Raw genomic sequence first — 12,721 nt, 5'->3', positions numbered from 1 at the left:
AACCAAATAACCCTAATACAGGGCGGGTTAACCCCTCGGTGCATATGATCTTTTTTTTGCAATACTATCTTAAGTGAAAGCATCGTAATGGAAAATGATTTTTTAAAGAATTATTAGCAACTTATTTAACTAACAACACTAATCAAATATTACATGCTATGAACTGATATCTTATCTGTCATTTGCGCTTAGATTTGTTAGTCTACATGCAGACTGCGAGACCCCACAAATCCGCACGGCTTAGAGTTAGGGGTTAAACGTCCACCTCTGAAGAATCGGCTCCCACTGAACTGCAAGCCGTGAACTACTAAGCCCCGATTTAACAATTGAAGTAAATCGCGATTTGAACACGTTTATCTAAGCTTACGTCTTTCAATTCTGATTTCACCAACACAAACTAAACGCAGTTAGTAGCCTAAACCCGTTTAAATGCTGATCACCGAACTTAGGACGTTCAATATATTCGATCGCGTTAAAGAGCTGTCACTGTCAGTATCGTTATAGTAACATTGACATTTTGTAATTTTGATTAGATATATTCTATTGTTTATGAAATTTATGACATGTAGACTCAGTATACGTCAATACACTCAAAAGGTATTGTTGAAATCGGTTTGTGTTTAATCGAGATCAAGACTGGCATTTGAATTCGATTACGTAAAACTGAGTTCTATTAAACTCAGATTGAAGTGTCATTGGTGAAATCAAGTCTATGTGCGACTGAACGGCCTGGTTAGTTGGTAATGTGAAACCTTACTTAAACCAATTCGACACATATTTCGCTTCCACACCAGGCAACCTAAGGCTCTTTCGTTCTAGACTAGAGTTTGGCGAGTGAACAGCTCCTGAGAATTGACGCTGAAGCTATCATTGTATAACATTAACTCGATTATGGATTTGCGCAAAATAATACTTAATTCAATGAATTCTCTACACATAAAACATTAACTTATCGTATTTAAACGTTATTTAAAGACAATTATTTATAATTATTGGTCCCGGACAGCTTTTACTTAAAACATATAAAATACATATTTTTAATTAACATTGAATACTAAGTTGTATCACAGAGTTCTGCTGTTTTTTAACGTAAGAATCAAAACACTTCATATTGCGAAGCTTTGAACAAACTTAGCTGAAATAGCAGATGTGCGAGATAATTAACTATTTGCTTGTAATTCATTAGTATTAAAATGCTAATAACATAGATTAAGGATTGGTCTCCGCTGCGCTCCAACTAGATACTGCACTACCTAAGAACAATAGCTTTTTTATTACGGCAATTATTATATGCTTGTGTGCGTGGCATTTGTCATCAATGGCATCTTTCAAATTTTGTAACATACGCGTCGTGTTATTTTACATTAATTAATGAAATACAAAATACTTACTGATGATATGTCATCCCAGTGCCTTTCATATTTCTTGTAGTATTATTCTTATAAATAGTTTTAGTTTAGTCTTAGTTTCAATTATTAGCAAAGTTTAACAGAACACGTCAACGTCACACATTGTTCGAGACTGGCTAACTAATAGTAGTAGTAGTACTAGTTGCCGTACTTTGCGCCTGCCGTATGTAGTTGGAACGCAAAGTCAAAGTCAAAATATTTTTATTCGTTGCAATCATATTTAATTATTTTGAATCGTCAATTTTTGGTTTCTTATAATAATAAGAGCTACATAATGTAGTCTGTAAAAATAATATATTACTCTAGAAAATTATAATAATAATGTTTTGTTTTATTAAAACAGAGTTAGAGCGAGTTCATTCCCAAGTATTTTTATCATTTAAGTAATTCGTTATATTATAGCAATTTTTTTTTAAAAAGTTTTCGTCTAATTGAATTTTTAAATTTGTTTGCCTGCAGATTAAGCATAACACTTGGGAGTTTATTATAAAAGCGTATACCTTACTGCCCTTTAAATGATTTATCGACTTTATAGAGCCTGGTAGTGGTAACAGCGGGCTTATCCTTATTCCTAGTATAAAACTTATGACCATCGCTATTTTTCTTAAACAAGTTAATATTCCTGTGCACCTACATATTGACAACTGACGGTCATAAAACTTATCTCTTTAAAATTTTCACGGAGTGATTCTTTGGGACCCATATTGTAAATTGCACGAATAGCCCTCTTCTGCAGCACAAAGATGGTGTTACTATCTGCAGCATTCCACCACAGCAGTATATCATAAGACATAATGCTGTGAAAGTAGATGGGGTATATCGTTTATGTAGACTAAGAATAAAAATAGTCTAAGTATTGAGCCTTGTGGCACACCCAAAGTAACCGCTGACCCTGGGGAACGCTTTCCATTCACGTCAACTCTTTGGACTCTATTACTCAAGAAGAGAGAAAATCTAATGCAACACCCCTAATACCACAGTGGTGTAGTTTCCTGATCAATGTATCATGGTGTACACAGTCAAATGCCCTGGACAAATCACAGAAATCGCCCAGAGCGTCATGCGACTCTTCCCAGCCATCAAAAATTTGTGTTATCAACTCGACACCAGCGTCAATGGTTGAACTACCCCTACCCCTCAGTGGAGACCAACCTTTAATCTGAGGAATTAGTATTATTTGTGATCAAAATACAGTATATATAGTAACTATGACATGACAATAAGTAAATAGTCATGAAACAAGGAGATGACCGTCATCTATCGATAAAATTGACACAAAACTAACAAAGATGTAGCGCAACAGGATACAACTCCTGACTACATCACCTCCCACCCTGTGACTTATAAGATGTAATGTATCACGTGTGTACAGTAAGAGCTGTTAACTTTCGAAATGAGCCTGTAAGCTTTGCTGGAGTCTTCTTCTCTCTCCTCTTATTGAACGAGCCATGTATATCGCGAGAATGATGCACACGATCTGAAAACAAAATAAAACATATAACAAAATAGAATAGTTCAAACTTCTTGAACGTCCAAAACTACCACCGATTCGAAATGACAGAACGGGAGCATAAACTCAGGGACTTTAAATTATGTTCCAGATTTTGTTGTAAATTTTTAAAAAAGTTAACCCAGTTTAGAGTAAATATATCTTGAACATACCAATTCGCCGAAGCACTGACATAGGCACCAGGCAGAGAGAGGAACAATATTAAGTTAATATAACAAGAGAAATGGAAGTTGATCAATGGCCAACAGAACGGGTTTCGCCATCGTCAATCAGCTGTCGATCTTCTGGTCTAGATCTGCTGGCGTTCGTTGACTGTTGGAGAAGACTTGGTGGCGAGTAACAGAAGTATCTAAAAAGTACAAAGTCGTAAAATCTATACCTTATTGGTATGGAAACCTTTAAGTGCACTTTCGACTCGCGCTTGTCTGGTATATAGGTACATACCTCGAGTAAGGAGAATATGATCCCAGTAGAAATAAAGACAGTGCCCTTAAAAGCCTTCTTCTGCCGCATCACCTCCTCACAACCGTTCGTATAGTACGTCTTCTCTGCCAGGCACGCGGAGTGCAAGTGCCTTCTCGCTCGGCCGTCCCGGAGCGGGTGTGCGCGGGCGCAGCATGATACAGGGATCTCCCTCTCCAGTATAGCGTAGTCTTGAGGACCGTCGACACCACAGCATTGATTCTATACATAAACCTATCATTAGCTATACTAATAAATAGAGAGACTGTTTTTTCCTTCGGTTATACTGCGACACTACAGAACCGATCGGAATCATTCTTATAGCATAAGATGCAGCGTGAAGCAGTAATGTGTAAACATTATTGTGTTTCGGTTTGAAGGGCGCTGTAGCTAGTGAAATTACTGGGAAAAGAGACTTAACATCTTATGTCGCATGGTGACGAACGCAGTTAAGAATTTGCCACTAAGAATTTTTGAGTTTTTCAAGAATCCTGAGCGGCACTGCATTGTAATGGGCAAGACGTATCAATTACCACCAGCTGAACGTCTTGTTTTCGTCCCTTATTTTCATTAAAAAAAAGGTTCTACTCTACTCGGATCCGAGTGGAGTAGACGCCGCTGTTATAGATCACTCGGATCCGAGCGGTAAGCAGTAAATGTGTGAGGTACGCTTTTGGTACACTTGGTATCACCGCCGGAGGAAGTCTATTCCACAGGTTGCCTGTACGGGGAAGAATTTTCTTTAAAAACATCATTGTGAGAGATGTTCAGATCATAATAGTGGCCGCGTTGAGTCTCTCGTTTACACACATAACACATATTGGTATCATCGGTCATAGTCAAAATCTTTATTAATTTAAAAGATATTTAATCATTTTCAATCGTCAATTTTATGTAAGGATAATATAATAATAATAAGAGCAACATAATGTAGTTTATAAAAATAATACTTATATTACTCCAGAAAATTATAATGTTTTGTTTTATTAAAACAGAAATGTATCATACCTCGGACTGCAGATTATCCCATAACATAACTTGGTTAACACCATCATCCACAGTGGAGTTCTTGTAAAATTGAACTCTGAAGTCATTACTGCCGCCCATCCATGCGCTCAGCACAGCTCCGCCGATACCAACGATCATCTCGACTGACACAATGAATATCAAGAAACAGGCATGCTGAAATATAATACACATTCAAAATAATAAATGATGCATTAGTGCAAATGAATATAGTGGAAAACATGAAGTAGAAAAAGAATATAAAATCAAATATGATATGGTTAAAGGAGACTTTATTAAAATCGGCAAGTAAATATGGCTGCTAATAATACCTGTAGCCATATGTGTAATATCGTTCAACAACAATTCAAAGCGAATTCAAATGCAATTGTGCAAATCTTTAAAAATGGTAAAATTTACACTTCTAGGACCCAAAAAAGACCGGAGTCTCATAATTAGTAAAATTATCATATAGGTACTATTGTTTTATATTAATTCGCAGTGAACCGCGGGAATAAATTGTGACGTGTTATATTATTGCTCGTTGCTTTTTCACTAGATTCAAATGACACTGCTATTTAAAGATAGTTATGTCAATTGGTGCAAACGTTTACATGGGGAACATTAATGTTTGTTTACGAGTCATGAATGTCGTTGTCTTGGCTCCCATCATTATTATCATCAGCCGGAAGACGTCCACTGCTGGACAAAGGCCTCCCCCAGAGATTTCCACGACGATCGGTCCTGCGCTGCCCTCATCCAACGTATTCTGGCGAACTTGACCAGATCGTCGGTCCATCTTGTGGCGGACCAACGCTGCGTCTTCCGGTACGTGGTCGCCATTCGAGGACTTTACTGCCCCAACGGCCATCTGTCCGTCGAACTATGTGCCCTGTCCACTGCCACTCCTGTTTCGCAACCATTTGGGATGTCGATGGTTCTCCAACGGATCTCCTCATTTCGATCTCACAAAAAAACTCCGACCATAGTCCTCTGAGCGACCATGAGCTTTCTCATAAGTTTTGGTTAAGTAAAGTTCAAGTTTCTTTCTCTTGGCTCCAATGTAGAGGCTATGCTTAATATTCCCAATTTGAGGCTAGACAATAGGTCTAAAGAAGTACGTCAGTTATTATTACCTGAGATTTTAACTTACCTACGGCCGTTTTCAATAACCTATCTATCCTTAGTTTAACTTACTAGAGGTAGACAAATCTATCCTTTTACGCTTACTTACATTTCAATAACCTATCGACATAAAGCATTGGACTATAACAATATTGGACATAACTATATATAGATACGATCTTGTCACTGAACGGTGATAGCAATGTATCCGTAACTAGAGATGATGATGGATTTTGGCATCTCTTCTATTATTAGCTCTTTACTAAGCCAAGCAGCGACTAGTTTTCACAAAACCCACAGTCTTAATATCTACATACCACGTAAAGTATCTTAATATTCTCTCTCAGTGCACCGATGCAGCCAAGCAGCGCCGCCACCAACAAACCAAAAGTCAGCGTCAGTAGGAACGAGAGCACTCCGTATGACAGCATCAGCTGTTTCTCCGGCTTACTCTTCTTATCTCTCATATTGATGACGCATACTGCCATTAAAACAAGGGCAAATAACTGTAAAACAAATGACAATCAACCTTTAAAAACATATTTCTATATAAGAATATTAAAAACATTTAAACGATAATTTATATTTAAACAGTTTATTCTTTATTACTTTTTATGAAATATTATATTATTAAAACACGATTCATATATTGCATGCAGCAACATACTATGCCCTAACTAATTTGTTATTTATATTACAGCCATTGTAAAATACTTTATTTGATTTAAATAAAACACTTTTAAATGATTAAGTAAGTAACTGTGTTTTTACATTAGATTTTTGAGGTTAATTTAATTTTTGATTGAGGTCCTGGTGACCTGTAATACAGGGTCAACCTACTTCAGACACCAGCTCCTCACAAAATACTATCTGTTAAAAAATGTAACACTACTGTACTGTTTTAGCTTTAAGATCTTTGTGAGGAGAAAATAAATAGATATTTATTATTTATTATTATAATTTTTTTTGAGTAAAAGATACATTTTTATTATTATTTTAGTTAATCCGACATTTCAATACCTTTCCAGATCTCGTCTATCAGTCCCCCTGAAAACACTCGCGTTAATCAAAGCAAAATACGATGTGAAAAACTTTATTTGATTGAAAAGAGTGGCCGTTGAGTTTCTTGTATGTTCTTCTCACGAGCTCAACTTTTTCCGAACATATGGTAGATTCATAAATAAAATTGATAGTGACGATTCAAAATCGGTCAGTTTAAGCCTAATTGAATTAAGTTTTTTTGACCTTAACTTTGACTTACTTATAAACATAAAATACAAGCTTTTTTAGTAGAGAGAATAACGTAAAATGGCGGCTTATTCTTGCATTTACAGCAGATGTACATTTAGGAAAGGAACTAATTCCAAGCGTGGCTAACTGTTAACGACTTGTCGATTAAAATCGGTTACAGTTACAGTAACAATAAGAGGTCTTCTCTCTTGCACGCTTAGTTTGTCTAGGATATTGTAGCGCTATGCTTTATGGCTGCATCTTGGAGTGCTATTCTCGTAATTTCGAAATCGTTAACGTTAAGTTTCAATCCTATCCACGTTTTGCTCTAGTATTCGTATTCTCTTCTTATTTCCTTAGAACGTTAATTTATGCATAATTCAATCGGAGCCGCGCGTCAACGATATTTAAATGACAAGCTCGCTCGAAGTTACCTTTATTGTTCTACCAAATCTAAAATATTTCAACTACTATTAAAATAGTTATCTATGATATCAAATTGTAAATTCAACCAAAATTCTAATTTTTGAATCAGCATCTCCCAAAAATTGACGTTCGATCTTGTTACAAGAATACGCATGATATGATTGCCCTAAAATGGAACGTAACCTCATCACATTCGGAACGGTCAATTTGTGTCACAAGAATACGTTTGATTTTACCCTTGATACTACCAGTAGAAACACACAATTCTACCTAAAATATATATATTCAAATGGGCTTTATTGTTATCCATTTAGAAGTTAAGTCAAATATTTATTTGATAAGTTAAGGCTGGGCACCGAGCCCATGGCCTTGGGGAATCTTCGCATGGGATCGCTATAGTTTTAATTCAGAATAGGAAGGATTTATTGCAAACATTATACAATTTTCTTTACAAAACTATGTCATGTTAAATAGTATTGGGGCACAATTAATAAATTTTCGTATAATAATTATCTATGGAGTTATTAGCATGGCTGCAATTGTAAAAGTTAGGGGTATTTTGGTGATGTTTTCGCACTGTCTATAAATAATAGAAATGTAAAGAAAAAATGAATGTTCCTCTCATATTCTGTAGATATATAATTATTTATTGTAAAAATATAAGCTTTATATAAAACGTCAAGAAATGGCTTCAATTATGCGCTATTTTGGCGATTTCTTGGGCTGGCGGCATTAATTCAACGCAACAAATCTACCAGTATTTTCGTATGAACAATCGTACTTCGTACAAAATGAGCGCCTGCGGTCCCCACTCGCCTAAATTAACCGACATAAACTTTATAAAATAGAAATTATGTTAATACAACATTTAATGCCAAACATGAAACAAAAGACTCACAACGCTGTGATTTCAAATTAAGTATTCGTCGATCGATTAAATTGGAATGACCATGAAAGCATTGTACTCACACAAAGGAGGGTAGGCTAATCAATAAACGCTTTAAAAAGGCTTTATTTAAAACTTCAAGCAGTGAACAAGTGTAATCAAGCTTAAACAATGTGTAATGTAATTGAAAAGACTTACAATGAAGACAATGTTAAAAAGAGTCAGGAAAAATTTAATACAGCGAATACTTCTAGGTTTCATGTTTATTTAAAATGTGTCCGCTTTGTGTGACGAGTTGCTGGCTAATGGCGATGATATTGATCGATCTCTGGCAATGGACATTATGTTATTGATGACCTAGTTCTGTGACATGGTAGACCTTGGAAGAGCTGCTGGCGGTTTTAGAAAAACTATATTTTCTTTTGTTTATTACAAATTATATTTTCGGGATGTTTCCTGGACTTTGCAACATAAGGGCTTTCAATCATGTAAATGGCCGCCAGCGCTCCTATGATGCCTCTTGAGTTGGATGGCCCGTACGCTCGTTTTGCCCTAAAATGAAACCTGAATGTGGTAAATCAAAATCTGAATATAGATTTCTCTCTGATTTTGGATTTTCTTTTCTTTGGCTAAAGTGATTATTTTCTCTATTTAGTTATCTAACTAGATCCTTTGGATCTATTTATCATCAGATTGTTACGAACTAAAATAATCCATTGGTAAACAGAAAATCACCTTATCTACTTCGCCCTTTAGGGAAACTTAAAAAGAGTTTTAAACGTTTTTCAATGGGTTTGGACTTAGGATTTGTAATCGAAATATCGTAGTGACCACTGACACACCCGACCACTTTCATAGATTACTAAAATGAAGCAACGATGCCAAAATAAATTGTCCTGTGATAATTTCTTATTATTTTTCACAATAATTATCTATCTACGGCTACATCTCTCCAAGTGATGATGCCAGCTGGTTTCTTCAAAGCAATTTGATAAGAACTTCCCAAAAATTATAGCCCATGTCCATGAACAATTTACGTCTAATATATATAGTCATATCACATCACAAGTCATATCACAGTATAATATATATAGTCTTTTCCGGGTCCTTTCTAATACAAGGAAGAGTGACTCAATCATCTGTGGGCAAGTCATCTCCGATCGACTTGATTCTTTGGCGTTGTATAGAGGTGTGGGTTCTCTCAGCATCTTCTACCGCCTATAGATATATCACGGGGATTGCTCAAAGGACTTGTTCGGGTTTATACCAGCAGTGGAATTCCACCAATGGACAGTATGACAAAATGCTAATTTCTCCCCGCAAGCCGCTATCGCGCTGAATGTCTGTTACTCTAAAACCACACATTTCGCGTGGATCTACTTGCCTCGCACAGCCAGTTTTTGAAATCGGGCTGCGATTTCCCCAAACCGATTCAACTTAGGGAATTAGCTTAGAGAATATTCCTAACTTAAAGTTCCGGTGCTGTGGATGTCCATAAGCAGTTGCCTCACCACTGCTTACCATCTTTGCCATCCATAACAAACAAACCCAGAAAGATGAAAGGATGATCTATGACCGCTCATACTTCATCTTATCGCTTTGCATATCGCTTCGCTTGACAACGTGTAGCGTGGGAATATAAATTTATTGACATGCATTTTCCTTGCGTATAGACAGCCAATAGCGCAAATAGAACTTTGTCTCAACAAGACCTTTCAGTCGCGTAGTGAAAAGTAACAATCGATGGTAAAATGTTTAATACGAAAAGGTTCTCCGATGATAAATTGCAGGTTCTGCAATCGAATTAATTATAAATACTTAGATCATTATTTCCAGTGACATACTTTAAGTATGACTTATATAGAGCAAGTACGAATATTATATGTAACCGATGAATGTATGGATTCTTCTTATACTATGATTAGATTTATTTTGATTTTCAAAGAGAAACCTCTCAATAAGTCTTAGAATCTATTTTTATGGAAGAGGACAAACGAGCTTAAATAATGATCACCTAATGGTATGTCTCACCGCGGCCATACTCTACTGTAACCGCATCCCAGAGGAATCGCAGGAGCGTGGCGCTGTGGTAACGGTCAACGATCTACATATTGCACCATTGACGTTTTATCTTTTGCTATTATCTGTTGTCTTGAGATTTTCACCAACACATCACTATATATCTGGAACCATCAGGCGTAGAGACATGAAATCCGGAATATTCCTTTCGCCAAGTAGAAGTTTGCTATGAGGATTTTATGATATTTCACCCATAAGGGGATTTTTTTTATGAAAATAAGGGTTGCGACGAGTAGGACGTTCAGCTGATGGTAATTGATACGCCCTGCCCATTACAATGCAGTCGCCGCCGCCCATCTATGTGTTAGGTATACCAGAAGATCGCCTGCCGACCGACCATGGCGAAAGCCGTACTGCCGGTCATTGATCAACTGGTGACATTCTAGATATACCAAGAGCTGGCGGTTAATTATGCTCTCCATGATATTAGAGAGCAGGGAGGTAATAGCAATAGGCCTGTAGTTTGCCGGTTCCGAACTGTCTACTTTTTTTTTTGGATCGGATGGACAAGGGCTGACTTCCATGAGTCAGGGACTACGCCTTTTGAATAAGAGTGCCGGAATAAACGCGTTAGCACCGGCGTTAACTCAGGGGCACACGATCTAAGTACGATTGGAGAAATGCCATCCGGTTCGCTCGACTTCCTGACGTCCAACGAAAACAGAGCTCGCCGAACAGTTTTCTGTCAGAACTGTACTTCAGGCAGTGAGCTCTGACACCACGGGATCGTCGGCGGTGTTTTTCCGTTGTCGTCAAGAGTCGAGTTGGAGGCAAAAAGAGTGCACAGGAGATCGGCTTTCTCTTTTACCGTATGGGCCAGGGTGTCATTCATCATGTGCAACGGCGGCATGGACGGCTGGTTAAAGTTACCAAGAGCAGCTTTCGACAACGAACAGAACTTGCGTGTTCCTGTCGGGTAACTGGAAAGTTGCTCGCCAATTTTGGCGACGTGCTTCGATTTCGCACGGGCGATTTGCCGCTTAAAACATCTGGAGGCACGGTTGTCTTTCCTCTTCAGAACTTTGCAGTTAGGATCCTTTGAGCCCAGCGCTACAACCCAAGTTCGATACGCCTGTTTTTTGCAGTCAGATGCTGCTTTAACTGGCGCTTCGAACCAGGGCTGTGATCTGCCACCGATCGGTACTACAGAGCTTGGTATGAAAAAAGTCATGCCCTGCAGTATCAAGCATACCTTGCCCCGAGGGTAGAATGCAAAAAAGGAACGCATCCTATCCCAATCTGTTGACTGCCAAACGCGGTGGTTCACTGGTGGTCTGCGACAGTGGCGACGGATAGGCACTATACTATGGGACCTTTTTTCTTATAGAGTTTCGCTATGCTGATTGCCGTCGATAAGATTTATTTTAAGTTAGAGTACTGGAAAAACTGGCAAACGTACAGTACTTGCTATCGCAGGCTTTACATTTGTGAAGCATGAAGAATTTATTTATTAAACATTCCTACTGGCAACGGCATACGGCCTTACAAATAAACTTGGTAGTCAGTTAAAACTGAGTATGCAAAATGTTTACAAATAGACATTTTGCTTATGATTGGTTTATTCGGACGTTTCCCGCGTTTATTGGCAAGGCTGATTCGGAAAACTTCGGTGAAGAAAATTGAAGGGAAAAATTGGAGTCATAATTAGATTGTTTATTACTTTTCTTATAATTGATTTTTGTTAAATAAATAATTCACAATAGATAACACAACAATAATAAATATTAATAATAATAATAACACTACAACTTAAATCATTCTTATTTAATTATGCATTAATAAAGTAATGCGACCAGTGAAGCAGCCGTGATGAGGATGGGAGCCAACAGACTTCTTCCAGCAGAATTATTCCAAGAGTTATCTTGATTCCTGTGAAATTAAACCAATGACTTGAGTTATTACCATTCTTACTCATATTAAAAATACAAATGTCTTTTTGTTAGTTACCACTTCATGCCTAAACTAGTCTACCGAATATTATGGAATTTACATGTCAATGTACGTATATTGTCAGGGGTACAGAAAAGGACTTAGAAGATATTTATCAAGATAAGAAAAAGTTCCATGTGACCAACCTAACAACCCGACGTGAACAATTTTGTCAATGTGTGCTTTAGATAGTCACTGGCCTGTATAAATACCACTGGACAGGCTATTCCATGTGTTTGACAGCAATTTTTTTTATCTATTTGAAGCGCCACTCGCGAGCGTCCAGGGAACTAATTTTGACGTACAATACAAATGACTGCGAGAGAAGCGTACAGTACTCTGAAGTATTTTTGCATTTTAAATTAATTTCATTCGTTTTTCGTGTTATATATACTTCAGGAATCAACGTAAAAAATCTATCGATGTTTGTTTAGCTGAGGTCGTAATGTTGTAGTTGTAGACTCTCGCTATATGGCTAACAGCGCCAAAATGGCGAATAACAAACAGGCACAAAAGCACTTTGACAGCCGCCAGTTCAGTGAAAATAGTGTATACGACTTGTTAATCAAAATCGGTTATAGTAAGTATAGATTCGCTTTATATTGCTTTACGCTATTATATTGTAATTCTATGGTGTTCATGATCATCTGACATATTTAC

At 37.2% G+C, this 12,721-nt stretch overlaps 1 protein-coding gene across 1 annotated transcript; it reads right to left on the bottom strand.

The window, feature by feature from the left end:
• Window positions 1–2,790: 2,790 nt before the first annotated feature.
• LOC126965959 (23 kDa integral membrane protein-like) lies at window positions 2,791–8,314 on the bottom strand. The gene is made up of 5 exons (XM_050809839.1): window positions 8,252–8,314; window positions 5,829–6,017; window positions 4,390–4,563; window positions 3,364–3,603; window positions 2,791–2,886 (listed from the first exon to the last, which is right to left on the bottom strand). The coding sequence occupies exons 1-5, from the start codon at window positions 8,312–8,314 to the stop codon at window positions 2,791–2,793; spliced, it is 762 nt and encodes a 253-aa protein (XP_050665796.1).
• Window positions 8,315–12,721: the final 4,407 nt, after the last annotated feature.

Source organism: Leptidea sinapis, chromosome 1 (assembly GCF_905404315.1).
Source record: "Leptidea sinapis chromosome 1, ilLepSina1.1, whole genome shotgun sequence".
In the NCBI taxonomy this organism is placed as follows: Eukaryota; Metazoa; Arthropoda; class Insecta; order Lepidoptera; family Pieridae; genus Leptidea; species Leptidea sinapis.
Note: the sequence above shows the minus strand (reverse complement) of the source record. Positions and strands in the feature narration are given on the sequence as shown.